The sequence below is a fragment of the Elephas maximus genome, chromosome 14 (genome assembly GCF_024166365.1).
Source record: "Elephas maximus indicus isolate mEleMax1 chromosome 14, mEleMax1 primary haplotype, whole genome shotgun sequence".
In the NCBI taxonomy this organism is placed as follows: Eukaryota; Metazoa; Chordata; class Mammalia; order Proboscidea; family Elephantidae; genus Elephas; species Elephas maximus.
In genome coordinates this window covers 90,084,210-90,112,054 of record NC_064832.1, presented here as the reverse complement: position 1 = coordinate 90,112,054, position 27,845 = coordinate 90,084,210, and the positions used below count along the sequence as shown (strand labels likewise).

Genomic DNA, 27,845 nt, shown 5'->3' with positions numbered 1-27,845 from the left:
CTGTAAATTCAGGGTAGTAGGAATATTTACTTCATAGGGTGGTTGTGAAGACTAAGTAAGCTAAGGCGTGTAAAGTGTTTGGAACGGTGATGTGTTAACTGTGACGACTGTTAGCTTTATGCACATGGTCTAAAAGGGCTGGCTCTAGGAATACGTTTTTTCTTTGTTCAGAAATCACTGGAGCAAGTTCCACGACCGGAAGAATGGCATGTCTCAATGACTCAGTTCCAGAACAGGACCTGAGAGACATGCTGGAACTCAGCCCAACAGTTCTGAGTGAGGAAGGTACCACACGGACCCCGAGATGCCTTTTGTGGGTTCCAAAGGCAATCATTCCCAGTGTCCCTAGCTGAGTCAGTTCTACCTCAGGACTGTTGCTTTCTCTGTCAGGAGCAGTTACTTAAGGTGGCAGTGTAAGGTAGAAGAGCAAAACATCTTGGTCTTCTGACCCTTTTCTTCAGCACTTAGCATAGGGACTTAAAGTCGTACCAGAGAGGAAGAAACTAGAAGTAGACTCTACGCAGCCCGGGAATACGTCCATTTAACCTGAACACCTTTTGAGGAACAGTCTCAGGTTGCCCTCATGTTGTGCCAAGACTCTGCTCCTTGCCTACCTTCTGTTTAATACATGAGTGAAAAGCAACACACAGAAGTGGGACAAAGACTTCAACGTGTGAATGTGCAGGAAAGCTACTATATTATCAATACGTCTTGAAACTTCGGTACTACATACTTCACATGCCCTAAAACTGTATAAAATATATACAAATCCTGTAAATAACCCGTTTATTTTTTTTATAGAAAGCCACAACAGAAAAATGATTAGTATATAAGAACATATACATCCACACAATCAACAAATTCTTCCAATTCCTATTTTAAAAATAGTTTGAGTGTTAATTATAGGAGGACCTTGATGGAATCATGTTGTGAACAGTTCACTTTTAATAACAAACTCAAGGTATAGCTTGCAGCGCTGCTCTATCAGACATAGGCATTTTTATCAAACTGTTTTGAAGGGTTTGTGGTTTTAAAATCTTCTCCGCCATGATACTTTGTCCGAGAAGACAGGACTGACGTGGCCCCGTTGTATGTATATCCCATTCTGAAAGGCAAAAAACAGTTGGGAGATTATACTCCACACTTGGGGCAAACAAAAAGGGGAAGACACCCACTTCCCCTAGTTCTGTAAATTAAAAAACAAAACAAAACAAAACCTGTTGCCATTGAGTCAATTCCGACTCATAGTGACCCTACAGCACAGAGTAGAACTGCCCCACAGGGTTTCCAAGGAGCATCTAGTAGATTCCAACTGGTTAGCAGTCTTAGCTCTTAACCACTATGCCACCAGAGTTTCCAGTTCTGTGAATAAGCTACATCTAAATCTTACCGATTTTAGTTAACTTTCTTCCTTACCCTCAGCCCAAGAAATATTTCATTGTCGTTTCTAGTTTGAGTGACAAAAATCTCTGCAGCAGAAACCCTTGGCTTATTCATTTGTTCAGTCATTCTTTTACAAACTGTTTTTTGAAACTCATCTTCCTGGAACCTAGGGGACTTGTAGCCTTCCTTAGCAATTTCTACCTATATGAAATGAGGCCATAGTGAAGAATTAAAAAAAAAAAAACCCTGTCTAGATTCTGACTCACGGCGACCCCTTGTGAGTCAGAGTAGAATGGTACTCCACAGGGCTTCCGATGGCTGGTTTTTTGGAAGTAGCTTGCCAGGTCTTCTGAGGTGCTTGCTTCTGGGTAGACTCAAACCTCCAACCTACTGGTTAGCAGCTGAACACGTTGAGCATTTCACCACCGAGGGGCTCCACAGTGAAGAATACACCCTCATCTTTAGACCCATGTTTTTAAAGCAGTCGCTGATTCTGGTGGTTAACTTTTTTTAGGGCCCATACCCCTCACAACTGATCTTTGGGAGAATATCATTCAGATTTTCAGATGAAGTTTCTACTCATAGAACCAGCTTTAGAACCTAATAATGATAAGCTTTTTTTTTTTTTTCTTTTCTTTTTATTAATGACATTCCTAACACTTCCCAATTCCGGGGTTTTGAGGGTTCGAAGAATCTTATGAACTGCATACTTTGTTCTATATATAATAATTTAGAAGGGCACTGTATTTCCTGTTTCCATACCTGGGTGTCTTGTTGTTGTTGTCAGATATCGAGAAGCAAAATATGACCCCACCAATTATGCAGAGTGAGGCTCCCGCCCATCCGATGAAGAGAGCAGCTCCTAATTCATACCTGCGGGAAGTGGCACACGACTGTTATGGCCTGCTTATTTGGGGGAGTAAACAATATTTGATACTACTAACCAACAACAATCACCAAATGGTCATCATCTTTTTGCTATTGGGACTCCTAAAGGAAGTAATAACACCTTGTGTCCACAGAATGCTTTTAAACTTTTTCAAAGTGTTTTTGTAGCCATTAATTTTATTCTCTCTCCCCAACATCCTGAAAGGAAAACGAGAGGACCCATGCAACCAAAGCAGAGGTAAAACCGAATCATATCCAGGTTCTCTGGACTCATCTGGCATCTTTCCTCTGGGCCCCGCCCTAATTCACGGAGCTTACCATCCACTTACCCATGGCCATCGAGTCGATTCCAACTCATAGTGACCCTATAGGACAGAGGAGAACTTTCCCATAGGATTTCCAAGGAGTAGCTGGTGGATATGAACTGCTGATCTTTTGGTTAGCAGCCAAGCTCTTAACCACTGCACCACCAGGGATCCTCCGTCCACTTACTGTCTTCCAAAAGGTAAATTACTCAGGCTGAGTGTCGGAACTGACGGCAGTGGGTTTTGGTTTCAGTAGTTAGAAAAGGGAAGGCTGCCATTGTGTTCACCTGCTATGTATGGATCTAGGAGCCCTGCTGGTGCAATGGTTAAGCGCTCAGCTGCTAGCCTCAAGGTCAGTGGTTCCAATCCACCAGCAGCTCTGAAGGAGAAAAGACCTGGTGATCTGCTTCTGTAAAGAGTACAGCCTAGAAAATCCTACAGGGCAGTTCTACTCTGTCCAGTAGGGTCGCTATGAGTTGGAATCAACTTGATGGCATACAACTAGAAGTGTGGATCATTGTGCAATGTGCCATGAAGAATCAGTGATAAATATGGCATCATCTTGTTACTACAATCTACTGGAGAAATGAATAGCTACCATTTAACAATAACAGATTGCTATTTTGCACTTCTTGCTGGCAGGCTTCAGTACTTTGCTGATCACTGGAGCAGATGAAAAGATAAATGAGATGGTCCCTCCCTTGGGGAGGTCACCATACAGAGAAGAATGTAAAAAATCCTATTAAAGGGGGAACATAATGCTATTGAGCACAAAATAGGGTTTGCAGTGAGGGCTGGAAGAAATCCTTTTAGGGTAGGAGCATTCACCCCAGAGAAAGAAATGAGGCATGAGAAAAGTACAGTGCCATCACAGGGATTGTGTGGGTTCTCATGATTTTTCCCAATGAAGAACATTGTTTAAAAAGAAGTGACGCAGACTTTTTTGGCTCACAGACCTCTACTGCAAGGCAGAAGCTGACAGATGCCATTCCCTACCTCACCATGCTTCTCAGTGCAGGACAGAAGCTGAATGGAATGAAGGATCCACTTTTGATCTGGCAGATAACACTGAGATGGGGAAGAAAGGTCAGAGGTGGGGGTAAGGGGAAGACCAAGCCCAAGGTGGGCTCCCTCCCCACCCTGCCCACAGGGAACCAGGTGCAGGACCGGGCGGGTTTGGGGATCAAGGCCACTCCGTGCTGTTCGCAGAGCTGGCGTGAGCTGCCTGTGCTTGCCCTGAGCCTGGCCTACTCCCCATCTCTGTGCTGCATTGCTGCTTCTGGACTCTGTGGTCCTTGGCCTGGGCAGGCTTCGCTGTGGGTCCAGTCATAGCAGCGACAATATAATGACATGGCCCGGACCTCTCTCTAGTGGAGCAGGAAGCAACGTGTGCGCACGATCAGGGGGTTATAGTCCACTCACTCCTGCATTTTCAGATCCGGCTATGAGGCAATTTCACCGCCTGCATTTGCCTTCGGTGTGGGGTTATGTACACAAGGCTGTCCTGTGAGTCCTTCTCTCCTGGCTCTCGTGGTACCTTTATGGGACTTCCGGGGGACGGACAGGGCAAGGAACAGCTGCAGTGGAAAACTAGAGGGAATCGCCACCGCCTGCGCCAGAGCCCGGATTATCCTCTGGGAACTGGGAAATTTCCCCAACTGCTCTGGTCAGAGGCAGCGACAAAAACAGCACAGTTGGTATAAGTGGGGAAAAAAAACATCTGCAATTTGCACTAAAAGCCAACCCAAAAGAGGACTGAAGGGTGAAGTGCACAGGTGAAAAAAAGGAAGAAGAGCCGATCAGATGGAGTGTTAAACTAGTAGTTTTATGAAGGAAACGACAATTAAATATTATGCCACACATCTAAAAAGAATAGCCTGGATTTCCACAGCCAGCCATTTTTATGCTGTTTTAATAAAATTATGCACTTAAAATAGACAGAGTCCCTGGCAGGTTGTAGGTTCATATTGTTTGTCTTCTTTAAAACATCTGGAATGTACTACAGATGGGTCACTTTCATTCTTTGACTGCAAGACAACTAAAGGAATGAGCATGACTAGTACAAAAATTTCTTCTTGGCATTATTGTAGGATAATTATAATTTTATGGTGCTTTTAATTTTTGTCTTTTTTTCCCCCTAGAGTTTAGTCTGTCTACTTTTCTACTTCGGTATTACTTCTTAGCATTACTTAGTGTAAATATGCCCTGAAGAAATGGGTTGAGATTTTTCTTAAAATACTTAGTTTTACTAAAATAGGATGCCAATGTCAAGTAGTACAGTTGATTAGAAATAAGTTTCTAAGTATTAATAGCGGTCAGTTGAAGGTGAAGTTTACAGAAATCATAAACCATGGCTCTATACTATGTCAATTCATTTAAAGAGCATAGAAACACCTGCGTAAATGTTACAAGTAAAAGGATCAATTACCCAGGCAGGCCCAATGTTGTGAACTGTGTCTTTACATTGATTTAAGCCATTCTAAAACTTCTGAATGGATTTAACAATCCTGAGTTTGACATATTAAAAACCAGTTTATTTATCCCTACTTATGTATTTTAATTTTAAGTCACTAAATACTCTAAAACCAAAACCAAACCCACTGCTGTCAGGTTGATTCCAACCGGTAGCGACCCCACAGGGTTTCCAAGGCTGTAAATCTTTACAGAAGCAGACTGCTGCATTTTTTTTCCCTTGGAGCTGCTGGCGGTTTTGAACCACTGACCTTTCGGTTAGTAGTCAAGTGCTTTAACCACTGCGCCAAATATAGATTCTAGCCCATGGAAAATATCACTTCCATTTGAGTTCCGTCATGAATTCTGTCAGAGACGAACTTTAATAGTACCGTTTAGAGTCGATTTGCTTGACCTCTTTAAAATAGACCCTGTCTTTCTCAATAATTTTAAACAATTTGGATGTTATGGATTTTGTGATTTCATTTTCTTTCTTTCAAGAAAGTTTTCTTCATTTCTGTTGAAAGACACATACCTCAGACTTACTCAACAGTGACTTCAACTCACACCTATCAGTGTGTGTCATCTGGCAGGAGCGGACTTGTATCATTGAAAGAAGGAGCCCTGGTAGCGCAATGGTTAAGTGCTCAGCTGTTAACCGAAAGGCCTGCGGTTGGAGCCCACCAGTGGCTCTAAGAGAGAAAAGACCTGGCTATCTGCTTCTGTAAAGAGTACAGCCTAGAAAACCCTGTGGGGCAGCTCTACTCTGTCACAGCCTAGAAAACCCTATGGGGCAGCTCTACTCTGTCACATAGGGTGGCTGAGAGTCGGAATCAACTTGATGGCACACAACAACATTATTGAAAGACAAGAATGAGAGACAGCAATATAATATCCACTCAGATTTGTTCTGGAGGCACCCCTCCTTTGACTCTAATTGTGAAACTCAGTCTCCGGAAATCTTTCTTCATTTTTAATATTGCTGAGAAGCTGACTTCAGTACCTCACAAGGTAATCCAAATTTCAGATTATCTGTTGAGTTCTCTTTTTTTTTTTGTAAACAATATCCTTCTGGCCCTAGACTAGAACCTAGGAGGTGTGAGTTTAAAAATCCCAGCCTTCCCACTCAGACTGTGGTCTTCTTTTTGAGCTGTTAAGATCACCAGAATATCTTCATTATCCTGAAAAGCTATTAATCTACATAATACCAGGCAGACCTACAACCATCAAGTTGTGGACAAAACTTTGTTTTACAGATTAAAACATTTATTTTGGCTGAGCGAAATAAGTCAGTTAAGAAAAGGACAAATATTGTACCATCCCAATCGTAGGCAACATCTAGAATAGGCAAGTGTATGAAGACTGACGTTTACTAGTGGTTACCAGGGGCTGGCGGAAAGGAGAGGAAAAGGGGGTCCACTGCTTAGGGGTGGCCAAGCTACTGTTAAGAAGGATGGAGAAGTCGGGAAACGGAGAGTGGTGATGGTTGAACAACATGATGAACGTAATTTCACAGAACTGTACATGGGAAGAATGTCGAAACGGCAAATGTTTTGTTACATATGTATTTACCAAAAAACAAAACCACATTGGTTTTAGAGTGTCTCAGAGATATTCTGCTCAGTTGACAGGACTAATCAAAAGCTGTCTGTATTACTTTAGTCCATTTAAGTAACTGAATGTCAGTCGAGTCAGTTCCGACTCATAGTGACCCTGAAGGACATGAAAGAACTGCCCCATAGGGTTTCCAAGGAGTGGCTGGTGGATTCCAACTGCCAACATTTTGATTAGCAACCAAACGCCTAACCACAACACCAACAGGCTCCAGAAACAAATTAATAGGGTACAAATTTACTTCTATACAGAGAAGTTGAAACACAGATTAACCACTTAAAATTTTCCTAAAGAAGAAACCAGTGAAGTCACTGGTAGAGTAAAGGCACTCTCGTCTGCCCCACTGTGTCTAGGCTTTAGGCCGTGGCTCACGTGGACAGAGTCAGGCTAGAACCACGCTGGGGACCTTACTACCCCCACCAGGGCTCTTTCTGCTATACTTGGTGATGTTGATTTTGATGCATTTCATACTCCCACTCATATTTTAGCCCTGTAACCCTCACAGAAATTCCAAGGGAATAGGTTGAGGAAAACCTCTCATTTTCACCTCCCAGTTTTATCTTTCTTGCACCCAGGCCCCTGTTCTGACTTGGTCTGCCATCCATGGGGAGCTGAGGTGGCCTTCCCTGGTCACGGTCACAGAAGTTACATCCATGCATTGTGCTAATGATGTATTTTGGGGTGGACAAAAGAGACACAGCCCTGTTCTCACACATCTTATAGTCTAGTGGGGACCGTCAGACAGCATACATATAATAATACAGTGTGATGAAATGTAACAACAGAGTCAGAAGAGTATGTTTTTGCAAAGTAAACATTACCATAGTTCTCCAGAATACATACAGATGTGGTTCAAGTGAATGTCCACGGTAATAGCTACTGTGACTGTAGGCTCACTGTGCTATGTTTTTTCGTGTGTATGCTGATTTTTTTTTTTTTTTTGCATACATCATCTTATTTAATCTTCATTACAATCCTGACAGATAGGCATTACTCTAGTCATTTTACAAATGACGAAACTGAAGCTCAAGGAGATAAACAACCTGCCCCACATCTCAGCTAAGTAAATGGCAGAGCCAGGATTTAAAACCCGTGAGTGTGATTCCAAACCCCAAGCCCCTAACCATCACTCCAACTTCCTCTTATGTACATCTTAGCTAAGTAAAATATTAATGTAAAACAAAACAAAACAAAATGAATATGACATAGTTTTTTGACTACTGAGATACATTATAATTAACTAAAGTCCATAGTTTACATTAGGGCTCACTCTTTGTGTTGCACAAACACATGATGTCACATGTCCACCGTGACAGTCTCCTGGAGAACAGTGTCACTGCCCTAAAAATGTCCTGTGTTCCACCTACTCATCCCTCCTTCCCTCTTCTGCCCCCGAACCTTTGGCAACCACTGTCTCTATTGTTTCGCCTGTTCCAGAATGTCCTGTAGTTGGAATCATATGTAGTCTTTGCAGGCTGGCTTCTTTCACTTAGCAATATGCACTTCAGGTTCCTTCTGGTAGTAGTTTAACAGCTCATTTCCTTTCTTCTTTGTATGGATGTGCCACAGTTTGTTTATCCACTCGCCTACTGAAGGACATCTCAGTTGCTGCTATGTTTTGACCATGAGGAATAAAGCTATTTTGTGGGGACATCAGTTCTTAAATACAACATACTTTTTTTTTTTAATACAACATACTTTTGTTGTCATTTCAGAAGCAAGTTTTCTCACTCCCTGGCTCATTAAATTCTCAGTGGCCCAACAGCTCTAGGGTATGGAATTTTTTTCCGAATCCCCTCAGGCTGTCTTTTCACCTGACATAAAAAGAGGTGAGTGCTATAATTAAAAGCAAGGAATGCTGGAGCTTAAAAATGAAAGAGCAGCCCCTCAAACAACAGAACAGAAACTGTTTAACAAATCAAACCACCTCATCCTTTCAAGATCCCCCGGAAAAGGTGACCTTGCTGAAGGTCACACGGCTTGGAGCAGCTTGACTGCGCCAGGTCTTTTGACATCCAATAGAGTGTACTTTTCAAGCATACCATTCTACTCATTTTAATCACAAGTGCTACCAGCCATGAGAAATATTCCAGTTACCTTAAAACTGGATGTGTAAAAAACCTTAAAATCTAGAAGGTACACTCATATGCTATTAATTTAAACATTTTAAAACTTGAATTTCTTTGGTATGCCATTCTTTCAAAGATAACTCTGGGTGGTGAAAGTCTAACAAGAAGGTTGGAGGTTTGAATCCACCCAAAGGCATCTCTGAAGAAAGGCCAGGTGACCTGCTTCCACAAAATCAGCCACTGAAAACCCAGTGGCGCACAGTTCTACTCTGAGACACGTGGGATCACCATGAATTGAATTTGACTCGGTGGCAATTGATATTACTATCCAAAGTAAATTCTCCTCAAGCATAGGCTCATATAATCCAAGGTCTATATAAATGCACAAAGGGATTTTATATTAAGTAAGTATTGTACAGGCATCTTCTACAAACATATTTCCCAAAATGCTCCGTTTTCTTTTTGGGTTCTGGTTACTAGAAGTAGACTGTTAGGGCCCACCAATCCCAAGAATCTCCTGGGAGGCTGACATAGTCTAGTTTCCTTATGCAATGCGGACCATTCCCCCTACTAACAGTTCTCTCACGGCGCCTAGTAGATAGCCATCTACCCAAGGCGTCCCGTGAGATGTACAAAATAGTGGCAAACCCTGAAAAAAACAAAACAAAACCACCTCGTTGCTGTAGAGTCGATTCTGACTCACACCTACCCTATAGGACAGAGTAGAACTGCCCCAAAGAGTTTCCAAGGAGCAGCTGGTGGATTCGAACTGCCGACCTTTTGACTAGCAGCTGAGCTCTTAACCACTGCGCCACCAGGGCTCTGCCAAATGGTGGCTAAAGTGGGATGAAATCATTTAAATTATAAATGTAAGGGACGAAGTCCCGGTGGTGTAGTGGTTAAGCACTCAGCTGCTATCCGAAAGGCTGGCAGTTCAAACCCACGAGCTGTTCCACAGGTGAAAGATATGGCTGTCTGTGTCCATAAAAGATTACAGCCTTGGGAACCCCATGGGGCAGCTCTACTCTGTCCTATAGGCTCCATACTAGTCACAACTGACTCAACAGCACACAACAACAACTTACATAAAGAACCTTCTTAAATTTAGGAAACCCAGGTGAAGTCCTGATTTTTTTGTTTTTTTTTTTGGTGCTAATTCTAAATTGCTTTCCTGTGTCCAGATCATACCAGACATACATGCATTATCTTTCAGTGTTATGATTTATCATTGTTGTAGTTTTTAGCTGCTGTTGAGTCCACATTGACTCATGGTGACCCCAACTACAACAGAACAAAATGCTGATCGGTCCTGTGTCATCTTCATGATCGTAACACTACATTGGACATTACTCTCTTCTAATCTATAGGGTTCTCAGTGGCTAATTTTCAGAAGTAGATCACCAGGTCTTTCTCGTTAGTCTGTCATAGTCTGGAAGCTCCACCGAAACCTGTCCACCATGGGTGACCCAGCTGGTATTTGAAATACTGGTGGTGTAGCTTCCAGCGTCACAACAACATGCAAGCTACCACCGTACAACAGACTGATAGACAGCTGGGGGGTGGTTTATCATTAGGGCAGTGTGATGGTTAAGGTTGTGTCAGTTTGGCTGGCCCATGGTCCTCAGTGGTTGGGCAGTTATGATGTAGTTTGGCAGTTATGTAATGATGTAATCACCTCCATGATGAGATCTGCTATAAGCAGCCAATCAACTGAAAGAGAGTTTACTTGGGGGTGTGGCCTGCCTCTAGTATATAAATGGATGTTCCAGCAAGGCTCTCACTCTGGATCCTGCATCCAGCTCGTCATCATCTGACTTCTGGTTCTTGAGACTTGAGCTAGCAGCTTACCTGCTGGTCTTGGGATTCATCAGCCTCCACAGCTACGTGAGTCAGAAAAGCCTCCAGCCTAACCCATGGACTTGGAGCTTTCCAGCCTCTCCAACTGCATGAGCCATTTCCTTGATATAAATCTCTCTCTGTATATATGTATGTACGTGCTTCACTGGTTTTGCTTCTCTAGAGAACCAAGCCTGAGACAGGTAGTACAGAATTTCATAAATTGTATATTTTGATAACAAGTAACATTTATTGATCACCCACCATGTGTCACTGTGGTGCTTTATAGATATGATTTTATTTAATCCTCTTAACATTCAGAGGAGATACCTGCACCTCATCTAAGGTCATGGAGGAGTGTGGCCAGGGCCAGGTGTTACCTGAGATGTAACTCTGAAGTCTGCACCTTAACCACTCTTCTACCCTGTCATTAAAGCTTTGAGCCTTCAAACTATTCCTCTCTAAGTTCATGTGCAGATTCTCACAGTCTAAAGTTATCAGAGACTGCTTTCATGTGAGTTCAAATTCTTGCCAATAATTCATGGGAATTTACAAATCATCCACAATAGAACTGAATATAATGCTATTGCTATTGGTTGCCATTGAGTCACCTCATGGCAACCCCATGTGTTACAGAGTAGAACTGCTCCACAGGATCTTCTTAGCTGTAATCTTTACAGAAGCAGATTGCCAGGCCTTTTCTTCCGCAGTACCACTGGGTGGCTAGGACCCACCAACCCTTAGGTTAGCAGTCAAGCACAAACCATTTATGCAATCTCCAAAGTAAATTATAATTTAAAAGAAATTATGGAATTTTAATGTCCCTAAAATTGCCTAATTTGATTAAAAAACAAATTTGTTGTTTAGTAACATCCATACCATTGGCTTCCATTCCAAAAACAACCAAACCCATTGCTGTCGAGTCGATTCCTACTCATAGCGACCCTGTAGGACAGAGTAGAACTGCCCCACAGGGTTTCCAAGACTATAAATCTTTACGGAAGCAGACTGTCACATTTTTCTCCCACAGAGTGACTGGTGGGTTCGAACCACCAACCTTTTGGTAAGCAGCCAAGCACTTATACCACTTTGCCACCAAGGCTCCTGATCTCCATTCGAGTGGCTAATTGGGAGTTTTCTTGGCCTTGATTTTAAGTGAGAAATGATGTTCTGAGACATAATACATAAGTACAGTAACATGTTTACATGGAAAACTTGAAGTCTGAATACACTGACGCTGCAGAAAGGTATGAGCTTCAGGTAAGTAAATCGCTAAAACAGCAAATACTGCCCTGAGACACTTCAGGTATGGCCAGTATTACTAAGCATAGGTCAAGAATCTGTGCACGTGGATGTGGGTGTGCACATGTTTTGTGTTGAGGAAAGAATATACAGACGGCTTTGAGACAAAAACCTTGGGTCAATGAAAAAGTGTATCCTACATTCTATTCAGAGCTCTCAACCAAACCAAAAACCTGTTGCTGTCAAGTCGATTCCGTCTCATGGCGACCCCATGTCTATAGAGTAGAACTGTACTCCACAGGGTTTTCAAGGCTGTGACCTTTAGGAAGCAGAGCGCAAAGCCTTTCTTCCAAGGCACCTGAGGATGGATTCGAACTGCCAATCTTTCAGGTAGTAGTCGAGCGCTTACTGTTTGTGCCACCCAGGGTCTCCTAGAATCCTCAACAACCTACCTAAAAACACTTTAGACTAGAATCAGGTGTTGGGAAGACTTACATTGTGTAAGTTCCCATGTGAAGGGTCTCAAGAGTACCAATCTACACAACAATTTCAAATCTCTAACCCAGTGCCATAACAGAAGTAATCAGAAATGAAGAGAAGAAATCACACAAGCCTTCTTTCTTTTCAATAGTTCCACGCTAGGTCCCTTTTGAGCCTGACCTCTACTTGAGAGTCCAGTGTCTGACAACAGTTTTCCTTCATGCTAGGTCTCTACCACCACTCATCGGTCAGTGCGTCTTACGGTGGTGGCTTGTGTGTTGCTGTGATGCTGGAAGCAATGCCACCAGTATTTCAAATGCTAGCTTGTGAAGTAGAGGGTCAGCAAAAGAGGAAGACCTTCAACGAGATGGATTGACACAGTGGCTGCAACAATGGAGTCAAACAGCAATGATTGTGAGGATGGCACAGGACCGGCGGTGTTTCGTTCTCTTGTACATAGGGTCTCTATGAGTCGGAACCGACTTGACGGCACCTAACAAAACCACGACAACACTAGGTCTCCAACATTTCAATATACATTTCTCTATGGGTAAACTTGGAGCCATGGTGGCACAGTGGTTAAGTGCTATGGCTGCTAACCAAAAAGTCTGCAGTTTGAATCCACCAGGCACTCCTTGGAAACCCTATGGGGCAGTTCTACTCTGTCCTATAGTGTTGGTATGAGTCAGAATCCACTCCACAGCAACAGGGTCTCTGCTTCAAGATAGGCACGTCTGGCTTAGGAGACAGACCAAAAAGCAAGTGCTAACCACCCAGTGGATTCCCTGGGTAGTAAAGTGCAAACGTTTAATATGCTTAGCTGCTAACTAAAAGGCTGGAGGTCTGAGTCCACCCAGAAGTGCCTCAGAAGAAGGGCATGGTGATCTATTTCTAAAAAATCAACCATCAAAAACCCTGTGGAGTACAGTTCTACTCTGACACACATCGGGTGGCCATGAGTCAGAACTGACTCGACAGCATCAGGTTAACCACCCAGGGAGATGATGACAGAAGTAGCAAGTACAAGCTGAGCTACCAAACAGCATGGCAGACGGGCAGGAAAATGACTCTATGTGCTAGTCAGTAAGAACAAAATACAGCTGCCAACCACTTGGTTTCCAAGCAGATTTTTGAGTCAGGGTAACATCAGAGCTGATGTGGGGTCTGAACAAACCGATGTCACAGAATAATACTTTCTTAACATGTAAAGTTGAATTGTGTTTTGTTCTAAACACTTGCCACTGACATGGAATCTCCTACCCAACAGTCTACGAGCTCTTTACCAACATTAATTCATTCATAAGTTTTCATGAATAGAGTAAGCTTAAACAAATATCCATAATTTATTAAATTATAATAAGGAGAGAACCAAAACCGTTGCCATCAAGTCAATTCCAACCCACAGTGACCCTATAGGATAGAGGAGCCTGCCCCATAGGGTTTCCAAGGAGTGGCTGCTGAGGGATTCGAACTGCCAACATTTGGTTAGCAGCCGTATCACTTAACCACTGCGCCACCAGGGCTCCAAGGAGAGAACAGAAAAGTCAAATAATCTTGGTGAGGTGACCCACCTAGTGAGATCGCTGTTCTTTTTTCAACCTCAGCCAGGAAATTTTGTTTAATCTAAAAATTTACATCTTTAATCGTCTATTGTTCATTTAACTTAGCAGTCAAAAAGAATGAGAACATTTATCTCAAAGTAGACAGCTGTTTATTTCTAACTGCTAAATAGCCATAAAGAGCCCTGGAGGTCGTGAGTTCGAACCCACCCAGCAGCCCTGCAGGAGAAAAGACCTATTGATCTGCTGGGTAAAGGTTTCAGCCTAAGAAACCCTACGGGGCAGTTCTACTCTGTCATATAGGGTCACTAGGAATCGGAATGGACTCGACAGCACACAACAACAAATAGCCGCAATGGTGAAAAGATTTTACCTAAGCAAAGATTAAACCCTAAAGTAGAAACAAAATATCTGCCACGAATGAAGAGTGCTACAGAAGAATAGTTACATAATTTTCAAAACTCTGAAAATAGAAAAGCTTAGAGGACAAAAAGACCCAAACGTCAGAATACCTGAAGCAAATGATGTAATGATAAATCTTATAGACTGAAAAAGAATAAACCTAATATCACACTGTCCTGTTTCCGCAATTACCAGCTCAGTGCTATAAGTCTGTGTGATTTGAAAAGAGGTTTCTTTATGTCAGTCAATTCTAACTTGGAACAGGTTGAGTAAACAAAGCAAGACATTCAGGAAGTTAGTGGTTTGGACAACAAAGCAATGGTGGGATTAGTGTATGTAATTTCAACACCCTGGGATGGTGAATCATACTAAGGGATGCTTCTGTTACCAGAAGTTTGCAGGACGGTAGTTTTTTTTTTTTTTTTGGTAGGTTTTCTTTTCATCAAAAGGAGGAAGTTGATTTAAAATGGCCTAAAGGGAAGAGTTGAGAAATAGTTTTTGAGGCTGTGGATGAGCACGTACCGGAGTCTACAACATCATGGTAACCTGAATGAACACAAGGAAGCAAAACACAAGGAGAAAGTGGGGCAAAAGGCAGGGCACAAACACAGTCAGATGGAACTCTTTAAACATCCGACTCTGTCCTATTGGCTTGGAGGAAAAAAATCTTCCCAGGTCCACGGCGGGGAAGGAAGAGTTTGAGAACAGCCACCGAACAGAGAGCGCAATACTGTCTGAGAGCGCAACACTGTCTGTGGTGTTCCCGCTACAATCTTTGCTCCAGCTAGACACTAGGAGCTACTTCGTTTTCCTCACGAATGAAACTCTTATTGAGTTCCTCGCACATAGCAAAAATGCAGTTGGGATTCTGTTGATGATGTTGCTATGATGCTGGAAGCTAGGTCACCAGTATTTCAAGTACCAGCAGGAAGGATCACCCCTGGTGGACTAGCTTCGGTGGAGCTTCCAGACTAAGACGAATTTGAAAGAAAGGCCTGGTGACCTACTTCCAAAAACTGGCCAATGAAAACTTCATGGATTACAACAGAACACTCACTGTCTGACTCACTTGCTTTGGACAGGTCATCAGGTGTGATCAATAGCTAGATGAGGACATCAGCTTTGGTGAAGTGAAGGGCCAACAAAGGCTAGGGAGACCCTTGGTGAGGTGGATTGGAACGATGGCTGCAATAATGGACTCAAACATGCTGTCTATCATGAGGATGATGCAGGACCAGACAGCACTTCATTCTGTTGTACATAAGGTTGCCATGGGTTTGAGGCAGCTTGGTGGCATCTGCAGGGCCCTGGTGGCGCAGTAGTTAAGAGCTTGGCTGCTAACCAAAAGGTCAGTAGTTTGAATCCACCAGGTGCTCCTTGGTAACCCTATGGGGCAGTTCTACTCTGTCCCAAAGGGTCGCTATGAGTCGGAATCGACTCAATGGGAACGGTTTTTTTTTTTTTTGGTGGCATCTACCTACCTACCTACTGATGACCTATGAAACCAGTTTATATTGTGTTAATCAATTTGTAGTTTATTGATTGTCCTAATTTTCATCTCCTTTACTAGAACGTGTTGATAAAGGGAAAACAGCTGAAGTCAAGTTAGTCTACTTAACTGGTTTTTATAGAAACCATTTTTATTTAAATGAAGCCTGTGAATTCCTGTAGATGTCCTATGTCATTTTTATGCCTCTTTGCTATCATTGTAGGTAATTAGAACCTGATTGTATTAATAATTCTCAGGCTGTGGTAATTCCTTGATCCATCTGGGTTTGATTCAAGTCATCAAGGGCCTTTCTTTGTACAAGGCACTGCAGGGAACCCAGAGATGAGTAGGAGAAAGACCCTATCTCAAGGAGCTAACAAGTTCTCTACATGCAGATTCTCTATAAAGTCTATATTTTCTATAAGGCCTTGGTATGTAGAACCCATTATTTGTAAATATTGCCAATTTGTAAATAATGCTGTTTTCATAACATATAGCCCTTGTGTTTTTAATTACATAAGGTAATTGGAAAATTGTAGATGTCACATGTTTAAGTCATTGCAGAAAAGAACTAATAAAGAAATCTATAAGGACAAGCCACATTTTAAATACACCCAACTCCTCACTTATTGACATGGTAGGTTCTAGGACCAGGTTGTTTTGTGAAAATCAGGGTTATGAGAAAATGAGGAATGGCTATATCAGGTCACAAAATGGAGGATGACTACATCATAATATAACTGCCAAATTACATCATTACATAATCATTACATCATTATATAACGGCCAAACCAAGTTGACACATAGCCATCACAGCCAGTGGTTCTCTTCCCTCACACCTCGGGGTTCATTACTGCCCAACACACATCATTAATGTGCAAAATAGTTGGATAGTAGATTTTTTATTATTGTCATAAATGCAAAATTCAGATAAAGAGACAGTAAGATAAATGAGGAGTAGGTGTACTACACACAATGGAAAAACAGTCAGTCCATAGCTAATACAAGGTGCTTGCTCTGTGCCAATCAGTTCTAAGCATATATACCCACACACTCCCTCAACTCTCATGGCAACTCCGTGAGATGGGTACTGTTACTGTGTCTGTTATACAGATCAGAGTATACAGACAGACAGAGCAGGCAGACAGAAAGAGAAAGGCTGGGAGGCTAATAGTGGGAATGGGATAGTTCAATGGAACACTTAAGAATCTGGAAAAGAGAACAACCTATCATTGTACATAATTACTGGACTGAGTTTAATCAAAATCTGAAAGGGGAATAAGAAACTCGAATGTTACTAAACTAAACTAGGTGACCAAGCATATAACAAGCAGAAAGAAATTCACACAAAGGACCGATTTAAGTTACTGTGTGTACACACACACACTGTGACCTTTTGAGGAAAGCTTCAGATGATTTTCAAAATGCTGACAAAGACATCTTTAATAACTGCCAGAAAAATATAAACAGTGACGTAGAAAAGATAATCCAGAAAAGTTAGCAACACCAATAAACCATAACAAATAAGGTTTTGTTCTGTATCTAACCCTGAAATAAAAATTAAAGTTTCAACTAAATATCTAGAGACTTGGTTCCTAATCTTTAGAAGTACAGCCTCAGTTTTCATTTCAACGTTTGGTGCCATGTACACCTGTTCAAATCGCATTATCAAAAATCAATTAGGAGAAAATGTATACTTCAGGACACATTTTTCTAACATAGTCAAGACAGCAAAATTTAGATTGGGGCCCAAGACAGTTGTTTTTGTATCCAACTTAATAAACTCTCTGGATAACAACTCCTTTTAAAATGCACCTAAGAAATCCCTTTGATGAACAGGATATGAAATATACTGTCACAAAAACGACGAATTAGAAGACTATAAACCATGTGTTCCACAGCAAGGATCCTAGAGTTAGACAACCCAGTTTGTATCACAGTTTAGTCACCCCACTTGTTTTGTTCCCTTGGACATATTCCTGGGCCTCTTTCCTCATCTTTAAAAAGGTCTGGAAGAATTAAATAAAAATAATATTTACAATGCTCTGAAAGAAGTGCCTGGTACATGGGAGAAGCTTAACACACGTCAGCTATTATTTTCATTACATATGTTTTTTAAAAACCTGTTGCCATAAAGTCAACTGACTCATGGTGACCCCATGTGTTAGAGTAAAAAGAAGCTTCATAAACATTTACTAATTATACATAACATATATCAAAGACAGAATTGCAAACTTACGGTTCTGAAGTTTCCTGAATCCACCAGAAAGTAGTACACACCTGATCAATTATTTTAGGAGTTACTTCTTTTTTTTAAATTCTATAATATTTGATCTGAAATCTGAGAGTTACTAGCCTGGTTGACAGCAGGACATGCATATAACCATGTGGCTTTCCAGAGAGGCATGTGGGTATGTTCTCATGTAAGACAAAATATTTGATACAGACATTATTTCTGATTTGGTTTCCCCGGGGTTTTCCAACCCAAAGAAATAAGCCTAGGGAAACTATAAAGAGTAACAGCCCATAGTTTTAAAAACAAACAAACAAACGGATCTGTCAGCTCCAAAGCATTCATCTGCAGCTCAGAAAGTTGTATCTGGGCCATGTTCCTAGAGCATTTTTTAAAAACCTTGTTAAGGAAGTAGTTAATAGAGCAAATATGAAAGGCCAGTTAAGAAAACTTGGCCCAGAGACTGGCATCTGGCCAACATCATTTTGAAGGGTCAATAATCAAGCCAAGCTTTTAATTTTCTAACATCACATCCCATCATTCTTTCTTTCCTGTCTTACACTTTTCCTCTAGTTGACTGCAATTTTATGATGTTCAGTGGATAAAATTTATAGTTATAAACCCTATGTCTTGAGCTATTTAGAGGCAAGATGTTATGTAACACAAATAGTGGAAATAACCCAAATGTTCATCAACTGACAAAGGGATAAATAAAATGTGATACAGCCGTACGATGCAATGTTATTTGGCAATAAAACAGTAATTAAGTACTGATACATGCTATGACACGAATGAACATTGAAAACATCATGCTAAGTGAAAGAAGCCAGTCATAAAAGTCCACGTATAATATGATCCCATTCATATGAAATGTCCTGAACATGGAAATCTATAGAGACCAAAAGTAATTTAGTGGCTGCTTGGGGCTAGAGGGATGGAAAGAAAACAAAAATCCTCACAAATGGATCAATAAACATCATGACAAATAGAGAAACGACTGAAGTCCTCAAGGATTTCATTTTACTTGGATCCACAATCAACACCCATGGAAACAGCAGTCAAATCAAATGACATATTGCATTGGGCAAATCTGCTACAAAAGACCTCTCTGAAATGTTAAAAAGCAAAGATGTCACTTTGACGACTAAGCTGCACCTGACTCAAGCCATGTTATTTTCAATTGTCTCATATGTATGCAAAAGCTGGACAATGAATAAGGAAGACTGAAGAAGAATTGATTCTGTTGAATTATGGCGTTGGGGAAGAATAATGAATAAACCATGGACTGATAGAAAAAATTTTTCTTGCAAGAAGTACAGCCAGAATGCTCCTTATAAGTGAGGATGGCAAAACTTCATCTCACATATTTTGGAAATGTTATTAGAAGGGACCAGTCCCTATAGAAGAACATCATGCTTGATGGAGGGTCAGAGAAAAAGAGGAAGCCCTTCAATGAGATGGATTAACACAGTGGCTTTAACGATGGGCTTAAACATAGCAACAACTGTGCGGATGGTGCAGGACCAGGTAGTGTTTCGTTCTATCGTATGTACGTAGGGTCGCTGAGTTGCAGCTGCCTCAATGGCACCTAATGACAACATAGCTATAGGATATGGGATTTCTTTTTGAAGTGATGAAAATGTTCTAAAATTAACTATGATGATAGTTAACCAACTCTGTTAATTTACTAAAAGCCAGTGGATTACACACTCTAAATGGGTGACTTGTGCAGTATGTGATTATATGTCATTAAAGCTGTTGAAAACAAAAACTCCAAAAAAAAAGACACCATGTAAAATGAAGTATTTAAGTGCATCTTTTGTCAAGGTATCACAAGATATTTTAAATCCTGAATTCTATCATTAAATATCATTTATCACAATGTTTTACTTTCATGTGCCATATAGGAAATTCATGGATCTTAATTTAGAATATGAATTTATATACATTTCCTATGAGCTGCAAACACACAGACTAAGAAAAGTGCTTACTTTTGCTCAACAAAGAGAGGATCAAAGAATTCCGTTGTAATTTTGTTTGCATACAGGGAACAGCCGGTCATTGAGCACAGCCCTAAAAAGCACCAGAAGGAAATTACTACTGTTAGTATTTGTTCATTAATATCATAAAGTATCTTGTTTGGAAGAAAGTTATTATTTACCTGACAGTATGAATACAATTCCAGCCAAACAAGCAATTTTAGCTTTGGCTTTATCTGAGCCTCCAACTTTGGTACACTTCATTCCAAACAGAGCAAATATGGAACCAAAAAAGCCCAGGCTGACAGCAGCAATCATGAGGCCTCTGCATGCCTGGATGTAGCCTGCAATTAGAGTAGGTCATTTCTCGTTAACATAAAACACAGTCTGTCCAGGGGTAAATCCTCATTTTATATCATCATTCTTAAGGATTGTTCTCTTTCCTAAAAATATCACCAAAAGCAAGTTCATCTACCCAGATTGAGTGCCTTATTTCTATACCACCCACTTTTAAACATGGCCTGTGTGTGATCCCTAAGATAGATCGCTGAGTGCTACAATCCCATTTTCACTGACGAGGAAACTGAGGCACACAGGTTACATGATATGCCAGAGGGGAGTTGGCAAGGGGCAGAAATGGATTCTATCCCAGATCTGACACGAAGTCCATGTCACCGTGCCTCTCACTGTGAGAAATATCTGCCACTATCACAACCCTCTAACTCCTCCACACATCGGGCCTTTTACATAGACAGTTTAATGGTTTTGAACTTTATAAAATTATAAAATTTATAATTGGGCAGCAACTCTCCCAAAGGGTCAAACCTTCCAACATTAGTGAAAGCTTATACATGCAACCAACTGAAATATCATCTTGGGAGTCTAAATCATGAAATATCTTAACGACATTTTCAGGACACATAAAACAAATCTGGGTTTAAAAAAGCATTGTTTAATAGGAGAATAACTTATAATTATTACATCAACTGTTTGCACATAAATGGATGCTTTCAAAGGGCATCCTGTTTGTTGGATTATTCCTCCTATACAGTTGTTTTCACCATTCACTTTCTTAGCCACATATTTTTATTTGCAGAGCCCGGCTAATAGTGGACTTCAGCCCCGATTTTGTCCAAACACTAACGAATTTCTAATTAATAGAGTTTAAGCTAATAAACTTTTACCTTCTAAATTCTTTCATTTCAGTCTGAAACACTGTCATATTTCAGTCAGAAATATCGATAGTAGACCAATATTAGGTATACATACTTACTAGGTGTAAATCAATATTTGTTAAGCAAATGACCATAGACAAACACATCAGGTTTGCCTTTGGAATTCAACTTTTCAGTTTAACTAGAGAGGATTCTACATGCTGAGACACACTACGTATCTCTTATTCGTGTTCAGGCAAAGCCTACAGTAAAATCTTGATCCTTGCCCAAAGAAATACGGGTGAGAGATCACCTATTGGCATTTATTTCCCAAATGTATGAGGACCATGGTCTTAGAATGGTTATTTAAAGCTTTATCCCTATTCACGGGATCCATTTTCAGGAGTAAAGGGGAGATGCTCTACTCAATTTTAACAAACTTAAAAAAAAAAAAAAAACCAAACCCACTGCTGTGGAGTCGATTCTGACTCATAGTGACCCCGTAGGACAGAGCAGAACTGCTCCACAGGGTTTCCAAGGAGCAGCTGGTGGATTCAAACTGCAGACCTTTTGGTTAGCAGCCGAGGCATTAACCACTGCACCATCAGGCCCTCACGATTCAGACTGCAATTACAATGGCCTTCTGTTTTATAATGTGAACTACTTCCAGACAGAAAATAATTTCACTGCCGGTGAGGCTAAATAGCAGAAGTAACTTATTTTTAGCAAAACAGGATAATGGGAGCTTATTCTGATGGCAATGAACACACAGCAGGGCTACCTGGGTCTCTCCTGCCAAATACTGAACTCTCTCGATTTTCAGCTTCAACCTTAAAGTCCCGGAGCCAGAGCAGGCAGGGGCACAGAGAGACAAAGAACCCGTTAGTCTCTTGCAAGATTAAAAGAGTCTACAGATAACCATAAAACTGGCTCTTCATTTGCAACCTCAGCTACTGGGGCAGTGTGGTTTGATCATTTTTTGATTTACTCTAATTTATGGTTTTGAGGTCTTTTAGCAGATTTTGACTGCAATCACTAAGCAAACAAACAAAAATAACAACAACAAAAAAAAAAGGGAGGAGGGGTGGACAAGCCTGTACAATACAAAAAATAAAACTATCCTAGAAAGCTTTATCCTGTATCATAGCTGAACAATGAATAAGGAAGACCGAAGAAGAACTGACACCTTTGAGTTGTGGTTGGTGAAGAATATTAAATACACTACGGACTGCCAAAAGAACGAACAAACTTGTCTTGGAAGAAGTACAACCAGAATGCTCCTTGGAAGCAAGAATGGTGAGATTATGACTCACATGCTTTGGACATGTTACCAGGAGGGATCAGTCCCTGGAGAAGGGCATCATGCTTGGTAAAGTAGAGGGTTAGCAGAAAAGAGGAAGACCCTCAACGAGATGGACTGACACAGTGGCTGCAACAATGGGCCCAAGCATAACAATGATTGTGAGCGTGGCACAGGGCCAGGCAGTGCTTTGTTCTGTTATACACAGGGGTCGCTGTGAATCGGAACCGATTTGACGGCACCGAACGACAACCACATAATTTGCATTTACATATCTTACCAGCTTTATTAACAGAAAATGCAGCAGGTTAAGTTCTACAATCTGGTCACGTAGAACACTGAATGCATGTTCCCAGATGGTTAGAATCCCAGGCCAGCCCATTGAATCCTTACTATGACTGGTAAAATAATAGAAGTCCTGAAACTTTATTGACCCACCACCCATAACATTTTTCTGTGAGTTTCTCACTCCCAGTTCTCCTTTCTCAGCCCTCGTTTCTGCAGCAGGAACTGCTTTGGTCTCTTGGCACTGCCGGAGAGGAAAGATGGAGAGAGCAGGTTCTGATGTGGTCATGTCTTTCTTTGGTACCAACCGGAACACTGATTGGAAGGGCAAGGTACCTCTCTTCATCGTGTGAACAGCAGTAATAGCTTGCTAGCTTTTTATAAGTAAAAAGAGAAGTTACCTCAGATGGTCAATCATTTTCCAGATTTGCTGAAATGGGGAGCAAAGAGCAGGGGATAGGGGTTCCTGGGAATAAACTCTCTGCCAGCCATAAATGTAAATCAAGATGTTTATAAGTCTGAGGTTTATAAATTAGGGGCTACTAGTTTTTTTTTGTAGTGCTTATAAACACCCAGAGACTTGGTCCCGAGGTGTCTTCGGTGTTTCTCTTTTGAAAGGCAGACCTATACAACGTTGCTTTTAAACAGCTCCTAAGGGTAAAACTTATTTCAAGTAACACCATCAAGGGAAGTAGCAGTAAAAACCTAGTCAAGGAGGCCATTATTTTTGACAGGTCTAATTTATTGACACCCTTACTAGCTAATTAGCACATTAAGGTGCCGAAGCATGAACGCATTCACTTAGAAGGTCTCTGAAGTATAATTTATAGTGAAGTCTCTTAGGAGAAATGGCAAACATTTCCACTGACAAAAATAGATGGCATATACTAAAAACAACATGGCTGAAAATGATTCTCAGCTAAAGTTCAAGCGGTACTTTGAAAGGAACACAGGTTAGCAATAAGCAGAAATCACCAACTCTTTCAACCATGAAATTTTCAATTAGTAAAAGAGTGACTTTAAATCCATGAATTCTGTGGGATAAAAACCTTCAAGGTGTCCTTTAACAGTTAAGTATTATTCCAAAGTACGTGTACCTTGTTTTAAATTTCAAACTAGCAGAAAATATCCACTTAGTGGAGACAATTTGCTAGAAGCAGATGTGCTAGTTGGATTCGAGAAGGGAAAAAGAACATGATTTTCTTATACCTAGTAGCTTTGTGTACTTTTTGCAAATCCTTTGGAAGAAAAGTGATATGGGGCAAAGAGCAAGAACTCTGGATTTCAGCCCTGGCTCTTCTATTTATCAGCTGTGTGCCTTTGATTGCATTACTTAATCTCTCTGGACCTCAGTTTTCTCATCTGTAAAATGGGGATAGCAGCACCTACTTCAAAGGATGAAGAAGATGAACAAAGTGTCTGGTGAGTGGTAAGAAATATCATCAAACCGTCCCTTCCATAACACTGAGATTAACTCTTTATAGAATTAGAGTTGGGTTCTTAATACGGAATGACATTAAATCTAGACAGTTAGCTTCTCCAGGTTTGATTTTCCTTATGGGTACAACAGAGATGACCATGATACCCTTCTGTCACTAAGAAATCTGAGCATTGACCTCCTATAGGAAATTCAGAATAATGCTCCCATCATCTGCATCCAAGAGGCTTCACCTTCCACCTAAGAATAGGCTGGCCAGAGCTATGAGCCTTCCCTCTCTCAGATTCTCTTCTCAGTCTAGGGCTTCTGCCAGGTTTAAGGGTTCAAGGGTCTGCTCAGGCCTGTGGCCACCACTGCCCACGGCAAAGTAGCTTTCTCATGCCACCTGAAAGGCCATGTCAGGAAGTTCATGGGCAGGGTGCCTTCAGCAGGACTTGCCTCAGAGCCAGCACCCAAAACATGTGGCTGCCCTGGGAATACATACAGAGAGTAGACAGGAAGAGGGCCCTGCTCAGGGAAGCCCCACTTGTAGGTGGGCAAATCAACTCTCCTTCACAGGAAAATGTAGCTTTGTGGCTTAGCTCTCAAAAATGTTATTCTGGGAGATACAGAAAAATAAGCTTATCACATTAGGATAGAGAATGCCTTTGTAAGCCACAAAGGGCAAAGTCAACAAGGAAGAGACAGATATTTATTTATATTAGAAATTTTAAAGTTCTGTATGGAAAAAAAGGCACCATAAAGTTAAAAGAAAAGCAACGGCCTGAGACTGCAATATATACATGTAACAAACCAAGAACTTGATATCCAGAATTTAAAAAAAAAAAATCATTTAAACCAATAAGAAACAACAGAAATCCTGGGCATAAGATGTGGACAGGCAATTCACAAAAGAGAAGATAAAAATGGTCAATAAATATACGATAAGATGGTCAAGATCACAACTAATCAGGGAAATGCCAAATAAAACGGTAATAAGATAGTATTGGTCACCCATCACATTGTGGGGAAAACTTCTTGGTGAGAATGTGGCGAAACAGGTGGCCTAATACACTGTTGGTGGAATGTAGTTTGGCAGTATAGGTTGAATATTAAAATGCATATTTTATTGCCTGGACAATTCCACTTCTTAGTATCTACAGAAATACCTATGTGCATAAAGAAGACCTAGAAAGAGTCCAATGTCTAACAATGGGTAAATGGTTCAATGAACCAGTTTGTCCAGACTGATGAATACCACGCAGCTGTTAAAAAGAATTAGCTAGATCTGTATGTACTGGCTTGGAAAGATAAGTTAATAATTTAAAAACACTGCAGAACAATAGTGCACTATCATTTGTATTTTTAAGTCATTTTCTAGACACACGGACACACAGGAAGGCCATTTTGCAGGTCGAGTTGTACACAAATGTCAATACTCCACTCTTTGTCCCATTCCCAACTAAATCTGAATTTGATTGTGGAGGCCTTTGTCAGACTTCTTCCTCACCACCCCACCTGCCTCAAAACCAGAATACCATGACACCTCTCACCTCACAAACATAAGGTGGAAACGTCACTAATCTCTACTCAATAATCTTTACAGGGCATTTATTTGTCTCTTTTCTCCCATGTCGCCCAACTGTCCTACAGAAGGAAGTGTACCTCCCTGGCACGCTGTGTCAGGTAACAGCACAGCTACAACGTAAGAAGACTCCTAGGACGGTTACTGTTAATTGTATATCCGTGAATGTAAGCCACAGAAACAAGAGCCTGCCTGTTCACGCCATCTGTCTGGATGTGTGCTCTGCGGAGCTCAGGAAATTCAACATTAGTTCAACGGGATAAACAGTGTTTTGGCTGCCGCTTTTACACAAGCAGAGGCAAACCAAACCGGTTGTCATCCTTCTAACACCTGACACGTATTCCCTTACACTGAGGTTCCGTCAAATACCACATTGAGCAACAGTTTGCATTTCATGACATGTACCATTTTAGAGAAATCCAATCTTGTGTCTTTTATTTACCCATCTAGGTAAATAATAAAAACTTCAAGTGCAGTCATAAAAGACAAAGAAAACACCTCAAACTTAAAAATAATGTAAACAATGCCTCTTAAAGTGTTTGCCAGGATCCATCTAGTTGTCTGCTGGAAAATCCTGGAAGAAGAAAGCCTAGAATTTGAGCAATCACTGAGGCCTGGCAGACAGCTACCCTCTTGAAACGAAATGGGCCCGTTTTCAATGTTAATATCTACCTGTTGCTATAATGCAAAACAATATAAAGCCTGGTCAACAGTAACGATGTAGCTGAACAAATACAACAGGACACGGAGACCCGGCGAGCAGACCAGGAGAGACAGGGGCACATAATAGGTCAATTCCGGGCACATGATCCCTGTTCTCCAAGATTGTCTACCTTCTACTTCATCAGCGTAGGCCAGATAGATTTCCAGGAGGTGTTTGTTCTCCTAAAACTTGGAGAAAGTATTAAAGCCCAGCCAGACAAACGTGTAGAAATGTTTTTAGGTGGTGTTGGGTGGCGGGGTGTGGGGAGGTGGGGGGAGTTGAGAGCACTCTGTAGTTTTTTTCCTGCCTCCTTTTAAAAGAACCAACAAAACGGCTAAAGGGACTTCAAGGCAAGTACATCTGGCTTTCAATGACACGGCGTTAATAAGAACCGAGCTCTTTTGGGGACGGTGTTGGAGACAAAGCCTCACGGCGTGAATTCCGCGTCTGGTGGATGCGTCGTTCTGACAAGTCCCCAAGAAACGGGGTCCCACGCCCATGTCCTCAACTCTCAGGACAGTAAGGCTGCTCCCCCCCCACCCCCGACGACTGGAAGTCACCCTATCCGGGTCTGTCTGCGTGTACCCTTTCCCAGGGTCCCGGGCCTGGACAGGACCCCCGTGAGGCAGCCGTCCAGGGACGGCGAGCGGCGGGCACCGGGACCCTCTCCAGCTTCCTCGGCCCTGGGGGGCGCACGGGCCCGAGCCTCGGAGTCTGTGCGGGGGTCCCGCCAGGGGCCGTGGGGTCGAGGGGGCGCCCGGGCATCCCCACTCTCGCGCCCTCCGGCCAAGGGGGCGCCCCCGTGGTTTGGTCAGGGAGGTGTGAGGGCCGGGGTGCGGGGGCGAGGGGATGCAGACCGTCCAGCGCCAGCATGGAAGGGAAGTCCTTGCAGTTGGAGACGCCCGTGGAGTCGGTAACGCACGTCTTCCACAGGTTGGCCCAATAGGTGGCGGTGGTGATGACCGTGCCGTCGATGGTGGACACCTTCCAGTAGTCGGTGGGCAGCGTGGAGGACACCAGCACCCAGCCGGAGATGGAGACCATGAAGGCGATGATCTCCGAGGCCGTGCTCGCCATGCCGCCGGCTGCAGCAGCACTCGCACACCCACTTGGCGCCGCGACCCCCGCGCGCCCGGCTCGGCGGCTCCGCCTCCCTGCCCGCCTGTCGCCGCCTCCGCCCTCCGCCCGCCGGGGAGCCGCCTCCGCCCCGGAGACCCAGCGCTAGGGGCGCGCGCCGCCCCGCGGACCAGCCGGGGTGCGCAGGGAGGGCTCGGGGGGCGCTGCCCGGGTTGCTGCCCGCCAGCTGGCCCGGCGCCTGCAGCCAGGAGGAAGGCAGGTCGGCGCGCCCTTTGGCCCCACGCCCCCCGCATCTCCCGGGCTGAGGGACCGCGGAGAATAGCTCTCCTATCGGAGCGGCGCCGGGGCCGACCGGCAGCCGGATGTGGACAACCTGCTGCCCTGCAGCCCCCCT

At 42.3% G+C, this 27,845-nt stretch overlaps 2 protein-coding genes and 1 long non-coding RNA gene across 3 annotated transcripts in view; 2 read left to right on the top strand and 1 right to left on the bottom strand.

Annotated features, from left to right (window-relative positions):
* The window catches only part of DZIP1 (DAZ interacting zinc finger protein 1), a 78,403-nt gene extending 77,636 nt beyond the window's left edge, over positions 1-767 (top strand). Inside the window, exon 21 of the transcript XR_007513192.1 lies at positions 172-767. The gene's annotated coding sequence lies outside the window, so the exon portion shown is untranslated. The remainder of the gene's footprint in view (positions 1-171) is intronic.
* CLDN10 (claudin 10) lies at positions 757-27,519 on the bottom strand. Its single transcript, XM_049853441.1, has 5 exons — positions 27,232-27,519; positions 20,113-20,274; positions 19,943-20,024; positions 2,146-2,256; positions 757-1,105 (listed from the first exon to the last, which is right to left on the bottom strand). The coding sequence occupies exons 1-5, from the start codon at positions 27,449-27,451 to the stop codon at positions 985-987; spliced, it is 696 nt and encodes a 231-aa protein (XP_049709398.1). The 5' UTR covers positions 27,452-27,519; the 3' UTR covers positions 757-984.
* Positions 808-4,713, top strand: LOC126058347 (uncharacterized). The gene is made up of 3 exons (XR_007513193.1): positions 808-2,382; positions 2,477-2,776; positions 3,531-4,713. It is a non-coding gene; the product is annotated as an uncharacterized LOC126058347 (long non-coding RNA).
* Positions 27,520-27,845: the final 326 nt, after the last annotated feature.

Bases quoted from the DNA above. Each gene is read 5' to 3' on its own strand.
- CLDN10 (XM_049853441.1), bottom strand. From the start codon at position 27,451: ATGGCGAGCACGGCCTCGGAGATCATCGCCTTCATGGTCTCCATCTCC. The intron at 20,275-27,231 runs GTCTGCATCCCC...CTCTAATTGCAG, and splicing joins TTCCATGCTGGCGCTGGACG to GCTACATCCAGGCATGCAGA. The intron at 2,257-19,942 runs GTAAGCACTTTT...CACTTCCCGCAG, and splicing joins CCTCTCTTTGTTGAGCAAAA to GTATGAATTAGGAGCTGCTC.